The sequence below is a fragment of the Athene noctua genome, chromosome 2 (genome assembly GCF_965140245.1).
Source record: "Athene noctua chromosome 2, bAthNoc1.hap1.1, whole genome shotgun sequence".
Taxonomy (NCBI): domain Eukaryota; kingdom Metazoa; phylum Chordata; class Aves; order Strigiformes; family Strigidae; genus Athene; species Athene noctua.
Genome location: NC_134038.1, coordinates 114,867,836 through 114,884,029, shown reverse-complemented (window position 1 = coordinate 114,884,029; position 16,194 = coordinate 114,867,836). Strand labels below are relative to the sequence as shown.

General features: G+C 37.5%; 1 protein-coding gene across 4 annotated transcripts in view; it reads right to left on the bottom strand.

Annotated features, from left to right (window-relative positions):
• Positions 1–588: 588 nt before the first annotated feature.
• WDR37 (WD repeat domain 37) overlaps positions 589–16,194 on the bottom strand; it is a 46,870-nt gene continuing 31,264 nt past the window's right edge. For all 4 annotated transcript variants that reach the window (XM_074899953.1, XM_074899951.1, XM_074899952.1 and 1 more), the window contains 3 exons: positions 5,888–6,022; positions 5,114–5,228; positions 589–3,764 (listed from right to left, as the gene is read on the bottom strand). In XM_074899953.1, coding sequence (XP_074756054.1) covers positions 3,633–3,764; positions 5,114–5,228; positions 5,888–6,022 — 382 coding nt within the window. In that variant the 3' untranslated portion in view covers positions 589–3,632. The remainder of the gene's footprint in view (positions 3,765–5,113; positions 5,229–5,887; positions 6,023–16,194) is intronic.

Below are 16,194 nucleotides of genomic sequence, written 5' to 3'. Positions count from 1 at the left end.
AATGTGACACTGAGCTTTTTGGGGATTTATTGCAACATTGCAAAGCTCTGTTTTGAAGAATATGGGTGCAAGAAGACAGCAACCTTTATTTAAACTTACAGAAAAACTGATGGTGGGGCTCCCCCACCAGAAAAATTTTGCAATACTTACACTGTATTCTAAACATATAAAAACTGGTTTAGATTTCATTCGAACTATCAATTTATAGACCACAGTGAAAAGCCACATGAAGACTTTTGCATAATCTGCATAACAAAATGGAATTACAAATTTTTTTCCACACAAAACTGGAGGACAGTATAAATGCAGGTCTGAGCACCTTTTCAGGCTATACACTTTACTGGCAGCATGACCATTTGCACTCCAGGAAGTCCTACTGTACAGGTCAGACTTGGCCTTCTTCCAGAAGAACTGTGCCCATCAACACCTTAGAAACAATCTTTTTAAGCAGAAAGGAATGGAAAGTGGCTAGGAAGATACTCTGACTACTAACAAAGTGAAATATTAAGATTAATAGCAACAAAGCGAAATATGAAGATTAAGAGCAACCTTAATGCATCACAGAAGAACAGCAACTTGCAAAAAAAAAATTGTTGAATGTTTTAATGCATTTTGAGTCATAATGAAGAACATTTTACACCTAAAACCAAATTAGCAGAATAATAAAAAGTGGTTCCACATAACTTATAAATTCTTTTTCCAAAAAGGTAGTTTTCACAGATTTAGGCAACAAATAAGATGTTTCATTCCAGATCTTTCTGACTGTATACAGAAATTTTGTCAAAACCAATGTGCATTGCTTGAAAGACATAAAAGCTTGATTTTGCCCAGTGATGAGTTTTCTGTGAAATTCTGCACAATACTGAAACTTTAACTGCAACTCTCCTCCATTTTATGAAATGCTGGACATTGTTCAGGGCTGAAAAACACTCTTTAGAACACTCAAAGCTATGAAATGTTTTCCACATGTTTAGTCAATGTAGTACTATTCACTACCACTGCTCATGTGTAATTTGCTTCACGGGGAATGGCAGCCTTGGCTTAACTTTCAGTACAGTATAGAAAATTAAGCTAAGTGATAGTTAAGTGTTTAGCTGATTTGAATATTAGCCTGCTCATAAGAACACGGCTCTAGCACCTTGTTTGGCTGATTTTTTTTCCAAAGTGAAAGCATGTAATCTTTCCCATTCCTGGTGCCAGAGGATGATCCCTCTGGTGATATAAAAAGTTTGCAGCAATGATGATTAAACTGCATAGAGTCTAGTGGTCCTGTATTACATATGTATTAGAGAAGCTTAAACAGACAATTTGGTTTAGCAGGACCAAAATCAGCGACCCTCTCCCCCACCTCAGGTAATAAAAGGATAGTCACTGCTGAAGATACTCCATGCAGGCCATGCTGGAGAAACTGCTTCTACTGGCTGGAGAGACAGAGACATTTTTCTCTTCTTTAAAGAGCATCAACCTGTGTAAAGTTCTCTCTGTTACCAACTAAACAAAAAAATGATTTTTTTTTTTTTAAAAAGAATAAAACCTGTAACCCAATACCAAATGGCTTTACCCAAGAGTTAAAAACCCAAGGGGGAAAAAAAGTGAAAATAAACTTTGATACCATCCCTTAACCCTCGTTATCAGCCTTAAAACTCTACAGCTGCCTTCTCCAACCTCACTAGTTTTGGTATCTTAAGATTACTTCAGTGCAATTCTGCATATATCTTGCATCTCAAAAGAAAAAAAAAAAAAAGGAAAAAAACAGAAAAAAAAACAAGGGACCAAGCTACTATGATGACCTGTACTATGAAGACACTACATAACATTCTCCATTAAATATCTTGAGCTTCCTTAATGTTACATTGCAAACCTATGTCCAGGACCTCAGTTTCCCTACAATTACTCAACGATGCATTCATCATCCCATTCCATTTCACTCCAATGCCATCATATGCTAGTTACAGGAGAACCAGTTAATACATCTTAACGTCATTATAAACAGTGCCATAGAGGATATGAGCACAGCTATAGTTTCACAAAATCATAATCATGAGATAAAAAGTTCATAATACTTATGCCAACCCACCATAAACTCCATGACTCCCATTGTAAGAGTGCACCCCTTGGCTTACCCTCACCCTTCATCTTATACTGTGATATGTCAGACAGTTAGGGGCAGTATCTCCCTTTAGCTAAAAAGAAGTGTCTGTCTGAAGCAGCCTCTGTTCTTTCAAAGACATCAGCTGCCACATGCATTGACATATAATCAGCAGCTGTGGTATAACACCCCACTGCCAGTGCAAAAAAGGCTAAGCACAGTGAGGAGCAAAACCAGAGTAAAACCATTTGGGAGAAAGAAGGGAGACCTATGTTAATTACCCCCTTTTGGAACAGAACAGGGACTGCAGCAGCCCTTGCCACAGCTGAGAACAGAAAGGTGACAGATGATGTTTACTGATCGTATTGCTCCATTAACTTTAAGTGTTACTTATCTTAAGGATCACATTTAGTATGATTGTCTGTCTTCTCATGTCAGAGATAGTGCTTCAGCCAGAGACCAAAAGTGCTTTTTTCTAGGCTACAGAGAGATTCAACGCATCTTGACCAACATTCATTTTTGAGGTAGTACTCATTTACTTTGTATTGCTGGCTCAAAATAAAAATATGGGAAGTGAACACAATTAAAAGTATGCTCACTGTAGATATATTTAAAAAAAAAAAAAACCAAACCACAACCCCCAAAAAATCTATTTCTTCTCTGGGCAGATCACCAAAAAGAAGCAATCCTTCTTACAAAGGTCAGCTCACATTCACTGGTAAAGTCAAATTTTCATAAATGGTTTATAACAACAGCTATAAACTAAAGTGCTTCAAAATTTGCTTGACTAGATTTCAGTGATTAGAATCATAATATTCTGGACTTTTGATAGTATGAAATGCCATGAGATTTTATATAAGAAGGGCAGAATGAGTATTTTTCTTTTTTTAAAAAAAAAAAAAGACGAAAAGCATTCCAAACAAACCTGGCAGTCTATACTCACTACAAGTTACTTGCATTTTCCTTCTCAAATCTACTATTTCACCAGTAACTGGAACAGAAATGGAGTTGAAGTTGCCCTACACTGCAGCACTAAAAAAAGTATTCCGAATCAGATGCAAACAGGAAAATGTTTACAATCATACAACTAGTGAAATTCACACTTCATTTCAAAGTCTTAGCCCTGCAGATTCTTTTTAACACAAGGCAGATATGTAGTCATGAAAAACGTAACAGACTCTATACACTCTCTACATTGATTACGAAAGTTTCACATTTATGTCACAAATGTAATGCCCTACTGTGTATCTATTAAATGCTAAATAACTTATGAACATTTATGTGCTCTATGCAACAGTGAACATATTGACCAGTGGATGCCAAAATACAAAAGTTCATACACAAGACAAACTAATTTTTTAAAAAAATCACATTTTCTGTACAATTCATGCAAACTGTGCACAATGTGGTAACAAGAACAACATTTGCTAAAGTCTCCACTTAAGGAAGAGCTTTTACAGCGACAGCAGACCAATGTTCAGAAAAGTCTGCGAAAGTGTAGAAGTCCATGGCAACATAAAAATGCAAAAATTCTTCCAGCATTTCATTTTTCTTGTAACAAAGCAGGGATGTTGATGTTCCAACCAATAGCCTGGCGATCAAATCCACATGTGAAGAGGTTACATATTGGATGGTCCTCGCTCCATGCTGAGCAGCACACCATTCTTCTGTGGCCCTGTGACAGTTCAGGGGATAGCAGTATTACTTACAACGTATTTTGAAAGTTTCTATGTCAACAAAGTAGTGCGACTCAAAATGCAAATGCTCACACTAGTTTCTACAAACAATACTTGAGGATCCTAAAGGTCACTGTTACTTTCATCTGCAACATAAAAATCTTTGTTATGATAAGATTCGTTAATACCAGTGCCAGACCCATAACGATGATAGCACATAAACAGAGGCACCAAAACGTTTGAGTTTTCCAAGGTATGTTTGCTATCCAACTACATTTTATTTACAAAAGAAATCAAATTTTGATTTTAGCATTTTTATTTATAAAAGCAATCTTAAAATGCAGAACTACTTGCCAGCAACTACTTTGTTATTAACCTGCTGATTAAGTGTCCATCACATTGATAATTCAGAAAGAATAATACTACAGCAAGAGGAATATCATATTGAGGAAATGCAAAGCCTTATCTGTTGGTCAAATCTAACAGTAACAAAACCGCCTCAAATAGAATTCTGACCAGCATGTAAGTTTAAAAAAAAAAAAGACTGCTATGATTTCAGTAATTAAGGAAAAAAAGAAAATTAAACACTAAACAATATACTAAAAAAATCTGAGCTAGAGAAATACTAAAAAACACTAAAGTCTTAAAACCTCTTCCTAAATTCTGTCAAGAGCTGCTAAATCCACCCAAAAAAAGCCTACTGAAGTGGCATAATTCAATTAATTTTGCTTAGTCTATTTGCCTCATTGGAGATGCTTGCCATGCCAAATAGCACCACAAATGCAGAAAATCTGATGGCTGCAGCAAGAATGGTTTAATACATGGCACCAAATATCAAGAATGTATGTGCATAAGCACAGCAGGAAAACAATAAAATTTATCACCAAATCATGCAAGGTGAGCTCACAAAACTGACCCCCACTTTTTTCCTTTCATGTTTCTTCATATAACAAATTAAACAATGTATAACTGAAAAAAATCCAAACATTAAACCTCATAGTGAGTCACTTTTCTGACACAATTCATATCAAGATATTAAAACACATTTTAAATGCTCTTACACATTTTTTTCCATTTCACGGAGAGCACAAGCATTAGTTTCACTTTAAGTAAGGAGAAAACTCATTATGAAATCCAGCTGAAACATCATTTTCAATTCCAATAAAAAAATTCAAAAAGTGTTATTTATTTCCATGTTGGTCATTTTCAATAACTAACAGCAACATATTTGTACAGACAAGTGTCTTTCATGATTTGTTCAGCTTTTAATCTAGAGAGACCAAATCCTTCTTTTAACCTTGTATGAAAGAAGAACAAACATGCTTTAAGGATATAAATATTCAGTTACCTGTCTATTACTGCGAGGGAGGCGTGCTAATCGCACTCCTGACATGTCAAATAATCTCACTTGTCGGTTGTCATGTGGAAGGGCAATGATTCTTTGGCCAACACATACATTAATCCTGCACAGAAGAGACAAAAGTAGGTTATGTACAAAACAGTGAGAGAGACAAATAGAACTTGACAGTACAAGTTTAAGCTCATGGGAAGTGATACAGCTGAATTTTTCCTGAGTAGAATTCACAAGTGAAAAAAGAAAAAAGTATTAAACCATTAAGGTGTTCTCTATTGTACTAGCTGCTCAAATAGCCTTAACATCTGCATCCTGTATGAAAAACATCAGAAAAGCAATACTATGTATTTACTGAAAAATAATGATGATTACACCAACATTTTATAAAATCACTTCAGGCCTTTTTCAAAATCTGACAGATATACTTTTAGTGACTAAAATTAAATGTATATTCAGTGAATTTCAGTTGGAAGGGACCTACAAGGATCACCTAGTCCAACTGCCTGACCACTTCAGGGCTGACCAAAAGTTAAAGCATTTTATTAAGGGCATTGTCCAAATGCCTCTTAAACACTGACAGGCTTGGGACATCGACCACCTCTCTAGGAAGCCTGTGCCAGTGCTTGACCACTGGGTCAAGAAATGCCTCCTAATGTCCAGTCCAAGCCTTCCTGGCACAGCTTTGAACCATTCCCACGTGTGAAAGAAATAAAGAATTAATTAGGAAAACATGAATTAAGAAAAATATTAACTCAGAGATTTGCTTACCTGTTGACTGCAGAGTCTGTACGGATTGTTGCAATAGGAGACCTCATGTTTTTCAAATCCCAAACTTTTACAGTACGGTCATCGCTACCAGAAACAACGTTATCTCCCACAGTGAAAACTGCAGATGTCACAGTGCTAAACAATCAGAGGTAAAAAGAAAGACATCAAGCTCTCAAGTTCTTTATTAAACTAGCATCTAATTAAAAGGTCTATTTTCTGTTCCTGTGTTTCCTTTCAAATATGTAACTTGATGCTTTTTTTTTTTTAACCCAAAGTAACTTGAAATATTAAAACCCCAAGTGGGTACTTTAGAATAAAAAAATATTCTTAACAGAAGCTGTGTCATTTGAGGCATACAGGGCTTGACTGGCCCAAGCGCTAAGAAAAGAAGCCCAACAGTGGAGAGTCACTCTGGAGGCATCCCTATATTCCACTGATCCTAATATGAGCTAAACATGTCCAGTCTTGAAACCTTAACTCACCTGTGAAGTTCTGTATTAATGTCCAGTAGGCTTATCAGACAACCAAAACTGCATTAGTAGCATACAGTACAATTCTTCCTCTCAGGTGTTTTAAGACCAGTAGTCAAGTTCTTTAACTTTCCATCCAAACACCTGTAGAACTACCTCAAGCATTTGTCATTCTCAGCACCGATGAGGTCCAAAATACCTGAGATGTGGCTAAAGCTATTTTGTACACACACCTAAGCATGCTGTAATATATGCACAGAGCTTGCAGTATAATTCCGCTAGCAATACCTACAGCAATATAATAATTTCTAATTGTGATTTCTATTCCTATTTTACAAGTAGCTAAAGTCTGAGAGTCTGATAAAAAAATGGCAAGTAGTAGTAGTAAGAAGCATGACCAGACAGTTGAAAATTTTACCCATTATGTCTACAAACATACAAGGGCAGCCAGAGGAAGACTCCCAAGAATATTTCTAGTAATTGGAAGTGTAACATATTACTTTCAGAAGAGATTTTAAAAAAATTTTAGTATCTTTGCATTTCATACTTTCAGAGAACAGTACATTGCTGATCTTAAATTACCAGTTCTCATGATGATGAGCTTTTAAATCTTTTACCTATTATTTCATATTAACCAATTAAAGTTTTTGTACTACTATTTTCATTTCAATACTGCGTGAATTGCCAACTCAAAACCAGTTATTTTCTGCCCACAGAATGTACTAACAAGGCATTTTTGTATCTCCCTAAAACCATTAGGGAAGTCTTCTCAACTCTGTTTCTACAGATTTGATTTAATGACCTATCTTGTAACTTGGGTCATGCACATCAATTTCTTAGAATTTAGTCTTTTTAATTTAAGTTGTCAGTTGTTACTGTCACTTTGGCTGTTCTGCAGAAATTTGAATTCATGTCCTATCTAAACTGCTGACTGAGATTAGTACTAGCCAAGTCACAACGGACCAGTTTACGCAAGTCTCTTAATTTAAACTGACACCAAATTAAGTTTTAATTAGGATGAAGGCCCACTTAATTCATGATACCAAGTTTCCTAATGCATTATTAGAGTGCAGCTAAGCTACCAAGGAGATGATTACAATAAGCACCAAGAGGTCTTCACCTAATCTTCTGGACTTTATGAACCAAAAGTCAAGAAGTTAAAACATACATGAAGGCCACAACTGATGAGTCTCTTTCATCAGGCACCATCACATTTGGGAAGAAAACTTATTCACGTAGTCACGTTACTGCAGAATAGGGTTGGTATGTTCTTCGCACCAAACTTGTCTTCTTCCTTTAAATTTACCATCTGCATTTCTCTCCTCACTAGTTCTTTATACGAGCTGCAAAATACCTCTGTAAAATGTTTCAGACTTTCACTGAACTCCATACCAGTATAGCTCATTTGAAACAATGTTTGCAGGTTTAAAATTCACTATTAAATCTCCATACATTGCACACACACTGGGAGACTTCTTTGTACACAACAGTGTAAGGAATTAAAGTCTTAGAAAATCTCCAGGTGAGTCAATACACAGCATTTTAGTATTCTGCTGCCAACACACGAATCTGATCTGTTTTCCCATCATCAATTTTATTCCAATTACCGTTGGAATATGTTGCAAAACTGTCTTAAAATAACCTTCCAAATTTGGATGCTTTTTTCCCCACAACTTTAAACAGCTTTCCAGCTTCTTTGATCTCATATTGGTTCTCTTTTATCATTGTCAAACACAGTTAAGTTTCTTTGAACACAAAAAGTTTTTTCTTTCTTAGTTTTATCATTTTTCAAACAAAAACATTCAAAACTATCGCCATGCAAAAAGAATGCCAACTCCAGGTTAGCTAGACCCTTGCTGCTCCTGTAAAAACAGGACAACTCTCAAAAGAAAACAAAATCTTCTTCTGTACTGTTTTCAGTTTAACTATCCAGATATTACTAGGTACACTAAGAAAAAATTTGCAAAATAAAAATGTAATGAAGTTCTGCTGTAGTGCACTCCAGCACTGGGCAAGTGATAGACAAAGGGAAGGCTGCCAGGCCTGTCAGTGACATCTTTAAAAGTGTTTAGTGGTCTTAGTCCTCTGCCTATCCTCCTAACAGTTCATCCCTGTAAGGCACTGCAGGCTGGGATATGCACTGTTTGCAAGCATATGTTGACTACGAAAACAGTCTTTTCCTAAGGAGCTTTGAACTCAAAGGCTAGATATAAAAGCACTTTTTACTGAACCCACTGTTTATGATCAAAAATTTTGGTCACAGTCCTAGATACTATGCTTTTAAAAAAATGAAACATTGCTCTTCTAGGGAAGATACACTCGATTCAGTTCTCAGAGATACCTCATTTTCAGAATAAGATTGTAAGACTAGAAGTTTTAAGTAACTTAATACCAAGTCTAAAAAGGCCAAAAGCAGTATCATTCTCACAAACTTGACAACTCTGATGAGGGTTATTGACACTTGATTGTCATCTCTGTAAAGCTCAAGTGGGCTTTTTGGTTTTGGGTTTTTTTTAAGTGGAACATATTAATATTTAAAAAAACACATTTAAATTCAAGAACATGTATAACGCTACTGGCTTAAGAAAACATGAGCAAGTGCTGTGCTCACAGGTTTTCTTATGCACTACAGACCATGCTTTGTCTCTGCTGCTCCAAACTGGGACATCCCTTAAGGTGAGACAGATATATCTCTTTTCTTTAGTTCTGTTTTTTACTTAAGATAAAATAGCAAAAGGAAGAAAGGCCACTTCCTACTTATAAAATTAAACAGGATTTCAGCCCAACTAAAGGGGGAAGGTGAGAAGAAAGGGAAGCAAGGTCTGTGTGGGAATAAAAAATTTGGCAGAGCAGTCAATACACAAATAACCTTTCGAAAGTATTGCCTCCCTAACACCACTCATATCAGAAAAAATTAAAAGACTTTTTACCGTGTTTTCATGTGGCTAGTTTTACTTTCTGTTTATACTAGTCTTCAGTTTGTTCTAACCCAGCTAAAACTGTGATTTAACATCCCCTTGGCTAAATTAATAAAAAGTGTCAAGAAAAGATCATCAGATCCCGTGCTAATGGAATGCTATAAGACATTAGGTTTTTAATAACTCAAAAAGATGACAGGTATTGTAGGACATTTTAAAAAAAAAAACCTGGCAAAGAAGCAGCAGTCTTTATGACACTTCAAACCATGGGTCCCACAGGGAGTTTGGTGCACTACAACTATTCTCCAGAAAAGCTTCAGCCTCCGCCAAACCCCAGTAAAACTCATTTATCTTGTCATAGGGAGCAGCCGAGCGTGAACTTCCAGCTGACAGTGCGGCACTTCCTCACCACACACCGCTGCCTGGCCTCGAACATCCTGCTCCCTCCGTGGGTCTCAATCAACAGAAATACTGTTGTGCTAGCACTCCTCATTAGGCTGAACAGCTGTCTCCCCAGTCACACTGAGACACAAAACTGTTTTGCATAACAATCTGCTGAAATTTCACACATAGAGGAAGAGGGGGGGGGTGGGGGGTGTTAAAAAAAAAAAAAAAAAAGATATGTTGAAAATGTTGGACCATGAAATGCTGAACCCTTATTGGCAATGTACCAAAGAAAATAGTTAACACTGCTCTTTCCATTTTGATTTGCAGCCTATACTGGGATTTACCATTGAACACTGGGAGACAACATGTTTCCACACCTGTGAAAAGGCATCTACTCATAAGCATTAATTTGTGTGGGATGAAGTTCTGAAGAAAATGGACTAAAACAGAGCTTTCAGATAAATTTATTCAATGTACACCAAATTATAGTTAAGGAGAAAATCTGAGTGCTCAAATATGTCTCTCACATTTTAAGTAGTAAAATTCACGAACAAAACCTAAGGAAGCTCTACTTGGGACAGCATTTCCTGCACAAGGATTTCATTTCTTTTAGGGGAACAAAGTGTATCCCCACAGAAAGAATACTGCAGCCTGGGGGGAAGCCATGACCTGGGTTTAAAACCTCCAGATACCGACAACAGTTTGCCCTTAAAGGTCGATGGCACTGACCACAGGAGTCTCAGGTCAGGAGCACACCAATGCCTCCACATTTGGTTGTGCATTCAGGTGTCAGAAATGCTAAAGGCAGTTACTCTAGGAAGAGCTAGAAATTCCCAAACTCTATTGTGGATTTACCTCCAAATATCAGTAGAGCTTTTTCCTCCAACTTGAGAAAAGGTAAAATCAAACCACGAAGGAATTAACACAGAAAGTGGAGGGGGAGAATTCAGAAACAACTTAGCACTAAGAAGTCTTTTTTTTTTAGCATTTAAATCAACAATGTCTATTCCAGAGATATGTGTTTCATGACATTTAGAGAAAATTGCCAGTATCTCCTTTTCTTACTGTCTGTCTTAACATAATAAAATGACAGAGACTGGAAAACAGTAACTAGCTTTTATGAGAATTATTCAATGGCAAGTTAGTAAATTAGTTAAGGTGCAGGTATTTTTAAAATCAATTCCATTACATTTATGATGGAATAAAAAAGGTCCATTTATCCCTGCAGTACCGCAGAACGACAACACACTATAAAATATTATGCCCTACTCAATAGGATACAAAGAAAAGGCCTTTGGCTATGCTATTTAGTGGGTGATTTGAAAAAAATCCAAGCACCTTTTAGCGCATGCATTCAAGAATAGAATTAAGAATCTATCCATCTATTGTAGTGAAGCTTAAAGCACTCATAAACAACTGGACACAGACTTACTGCCTGTATCTTTTTTGAAGTGACTGACAAAACTCTTAACGGCTAACACTGAGTACAGTCAAACTTGGTATCTTACATACCCCATTCCCCAAAATAAAATGCCTAAAGCATTTTTTTTTTCTTCTGGCTTTTAATTTTAAGCACGTACTCTTACAGCTTAAGAAGTAGTTGATTCAATTTTTTTATATTCCTTTATTAATTAGGAAGCAATTTTTACCATGAGGAAGTTCACCAATGACACCAGAAAATATTCAAGAACATAAAGGAAACCAAACCATCAAAAAGTATTATAAACTTGCTTTTTTTGGCACTTCAACAACTCCATGACAGTATTAAGTTGGGGGAAGGTTAGAACAGAAAATGGCGTATTCAAGTTGTGAAAGAGAGCCAAGACAGGTAACTTGGATGAACTGCAGGCATGTAAAACATGCTGGCCCCAGCCTGTCCTGAAACAGATTCACAAAGAAGCTAACATAGGAAGTTAGACAAATTCAAAGATGGATGCTTGAGCTATCAGCTAATAAGGTTGCTAACAACTCCAAGAAAAATCTTGAAACTTTAACATGCTCTGTTACATCTATGTAATAAATGTAAACCAGAAGAATTTTATATATACATGTTTAAAAGCAAAAAATTCTAAAAAGCTAATCCTAGATCTTAAAGCCCAGGCCATAATCTTCATTTAAAGAATATACAACACACAAGTGTGGGTTAGAACAGTGTTTGAAAGGCAAGTTTGGGGCCTTTTTCAGTGAAATGCAAGAGAAAATAAATAAAAAAACCCAAACCACAGCTGACAGAGCAAGGTAGGAATACTAACAGTAATACCAGAATCATCTAGTTAAGTAAGACTTGGGGAGAAAACAGAATGTTTCATCAGAAAAATTTTGCAGTTCTTAGAGAAGCTGGATTGAGAGATCCACACATGTGAATGACTAAAGCATTCTTTGATGAGAAACAACAGAAAAATGGTGGACAAAGCATCACTGATGGCGTGAATAGCTGAAGCAAGAACAGGACTATCTTGAAAAGAACAGAGGCTTTAAACTGGATAAACTCCACTGAGAGCATCCAACTTGTGGCATTTTGTTTCGCACAAAAGACTCCCTTTCCCAGCTCAGCTTTTAGTCAAAGGTGCAAAACTTACATTTTTTTTAGAACTATATCTAGACACGCTTTAGCTTCACCAAGAAAACGTATCTGAAGAATAATACCTAACAGTAACCTTGTAATATTTGGACTATCTAGACTAAGACTACTTTCTAACAGGGATATCTAATGACATCGCTGCCTGAAAAGGTGGCATTTCTCCCCTGCCACGACTTGGTCTTTCAAGAAAAAGACAGACACATATCAGGTTATGAGAATTAAGTCTTGCTGAATAAAGAATCCAGGAAAGCCAGCTGACCTTGGCAAACATGAGTGTCCACAAAACTAAAGCAATTATTAGTCTCCTGATACAGAATGCCATTTTAATACTAATTCCCAATTCACTAAATGTCAGAATTCATCTTAGCATCCTAATCAGCTGCTGCCTAAGTATTTTTACATTTTTTTAATTCAGATTTTCCAGCATGCATAGGATTTTAAAGATGAAAAGTTGAAGCAGCAAGACATATTTTCAATTCTCTAGTTTGGGATGAAGCACAAGTCACCATCCAGCTGCATATTCAGAGACACACAGACAGCAAATCAACATGATCTCCCACAGATACATAACCAGAGTGAAGGAGAAGGAATATGCTGTAGTGTGAAAGTGCTACAAGCCACCTTGTTCGGTTCTTTGTCAGAAATAACATAAGATCTACTTCCAGCATTTTTTTCTCATAGTTTGCCCAGAAAGCAACACAAAGATATTGATTCAGAAGCTAATGCGCATTCATGTTTGATGCACCGGCTCAATCTAGATACAAAGATCAGGAAGTTTGAGAAGTCATAAAACAAACTTTGTAATGTTTTGTCTAGGTCAAAACTACCTGCTCTTATTTTTTTTAACTCAGAAATCTATTTAATCACCACGGCAAGTTGGTGCATAACTATATACTGAACAATCAAGAAGCATCAAGAAAGGATATTCGCTTAAGGACAGCAACCCAAAGCTGCTTCTGAAGACAACATTTTAGTCTTTGAAGGATGGCATTTGCATGTTCAGATTTGGAAGTCCTGCATATTTTTATTCGAGCATTTCAAAAGATATGTGCCCAGCCACTGTGTACCTTTGACAGTCACTAAACAAAACACTTTTAATATTTACCAAGTAACTTTACAGCTACATACAAGCATCAACATTCTACAAATACAGAGCAAAAGAAGTTATGGTTTTAAAAGATGTGTACCGATCCACTACCTAATAAGCATTCTGTTGGCAACAGGGTATTCATTTATTTCCAGTGCTACTAAATTGTCAGAACAAATGTATAAAACCTGTAAAGTACTTGACTGGACCTGTACAGACTGAGATTTTTTTATTTAAGCTACAAATGGTAACTGTTTCCAACATGAACATTTTAGAAGGCTCTGCACATCAAGACAGGCCTCAGCACATGCAGAGACACTTGAAGAGACAAAGAAACTCAGGCACATATGCAAGAGCATGGCAATGCCAGAGATGTTCAACTAGGTCGCCAAACTGGAAAAAGAATGGCCATCAGAGCCATTCAACAAGATACAGCTGTGAAGGGGTTGGCAAACAAAAGCAGAAGTGAAGATGGAATCAAAATTGCCATGTAGATGCCAGAATCATTTTGCTCTTCAGAGCCAAACCTGAGCTGAACTTGGAAGAGTTCTTATCAATAACCTCTAAATTGAGTAATTTCTCAATAGGAGAACGGTTGTTGCTACACATTATCAAACATGTATTTTAAAAAGGTTTCTGCTGGGAAAAAGGTGTTGAAATTTGAGTGCCCAATATAATTTTGGAGGCTTTAACTCAGGAAGTCAATTTAATTAACATGCAACAAGTAAGTGTCCTGGATGGTAATATAAATGTAACCTTTTCCCAGGACTCTGTTAAACATCTCATAGAGGGATGGGACTGGGAATTAACAGTGCTAGTAATATAAATTCCCACTGGTGTGCACACAAAATCAGACAATAATAGAGATTTATATTTGAGCAAAAATCAGTCTCACTTTCATACCTTTTCATTATTTTTTAATCAGTAGAGAATAATTAAGTGAGACAAACTGGGGGCATGGCAAACCTAAAAGAAAATGTGACAAGATATGTGGGCAGGGCACAGGCAAAAAAGTCATGTAATGAACTGAAACAGTTATATCTAAGGAAAATGTAAACAAGCAATGTTTAAGGATTTGGAAACGTCTCTAAGAAGATGCAACTTTGAAAGAGACCTGAATGTATTTTGAAGATTCAGCCAAATGCAGGCTTGAAGTGCAAAAGTACCACCAATGTACTACACTTGGTCTGTGGATCTATAAATGTCAAAATATATTAGAAAACACACTTTGAAGCAAAATAAGTAACATAAAAAAGAACCGGTAATTTGTTGAGAAGAAGATATAGGAAATTTTTATCTTCCCCTAAGTATCTATTAATATAGGAAACAAAGCTCTTCAATATAAAATCCAGCAGCTAGAAACTGAAGCTACATCAACTCAGACTAGGAAAGCACAAAAAGTTTCAAAGGGAGGTTAACTAAACGCTGGGATGAGCAACTTAGAGAATTTACCAAGGGCTAAGTCAAAATCTTTATCATTGGAACAACCTAACATACAGCTGGCAATTCTAGTAAAATCACTTCCTACTGCAAAACAGGCATTCATGCAAAAACCTGGAGACAGATACACTCATGACAACAGATTCCTTCTGTCCTTACTGGAGGGCAATTTATTTTCTTGGACTGTCCTGGTAGTAGACTATAAGAAATATTCTGCTTTTAATAAATCAAGCAGTTACACGCTCAGAACATCAAAACAACAGGTTATTTCTTAGCCTACTTAAAAATAATCTCTCATAACTGATATATACACTTATTTTGACAGTACATCACTTTATAGCACAAGGCAATGCTGCACAGCAACTCATTTCAATTTTCAGATGTTGATTAGCTTTATAAAGCCATACTCTGCACATCACAAGATTCTTTAGACTCTCAACACACCAGCATCATTCTGTTGTATTTTTTACAAGACGACCATTTTGGCTAAATCTTAAATCTAACTCATTAATGCCACTATAAAGAAAGTTGAAATTACACTGTCTTTAGTACTCGACCAGACACAAAGCCTAATTAGGTCTGCAAGGAACAAAAAACCCGGCACTTCTCAGCAGATTTAAAGTCTCGATCCCCGCGCCCCAATTCCAAAACTGAAAACTGCCCTCGGCGGCAGGGCTCCCACGCCGGATGCTAATGTCGCGGAGGCGGCGGCCGCCGGGCCCGGCGGAGCCCCCCGCAGCCCCCCGGCCAGCCTCTGTTGGCGCGGGTACGGCCGGGGCCGGGGGGGGCCGGGGCCGGGCTGCTGGCGCCACCTGCCGGCGCGGGTGTGGCGGCGGCGCCAGGCGGGCGGGAGCGCGCGCTCAGCGCGGAGCTCGGCCCTTCCGGCGCCGGGCTAGCTCCGGTGGGCGGGAGCGCCCGGCCCCGGGAGGAGCCCCGCATCCTCCGCCGGACGCAGCGTCACCCAGGGCGCCAGGGAGCGACACTCGAACGCCGAGCCACGCCTTGCCAGGGTCCCTCGTGAGGGGAGATCCCGATGGCCTAAGAGTCTGGGGGCTGCAGCACAATAAACGCTGCGTGTCGGCCTCAGGACTGAGGTGTCTGCAACCAGTTATACTGGCTTAACACAGCAGGAGTTGATCTGGTCAAATACACAGGAGAAAAAAGAGCTGCTCTAGGAGCTCCAGATTCAACAGGTACTACTTAGCAAGAGGCTGTTAAAACTTACAGCTGAGGACTTTAAATCATCAGTGTTAATGGCTGTAACATCCAATTTACACAACTGATTCCAAGAGCCGATCAAAATATTAAAAACTTGGCAAATTATTCAAATACACATTCAGGAAAGCCAAAAAATGTCTTGTGTGTATGTATTTTCCAGTCAACAGATAAGAAGTTTCTTCTACACTGCTTAATGTGAGAAGATT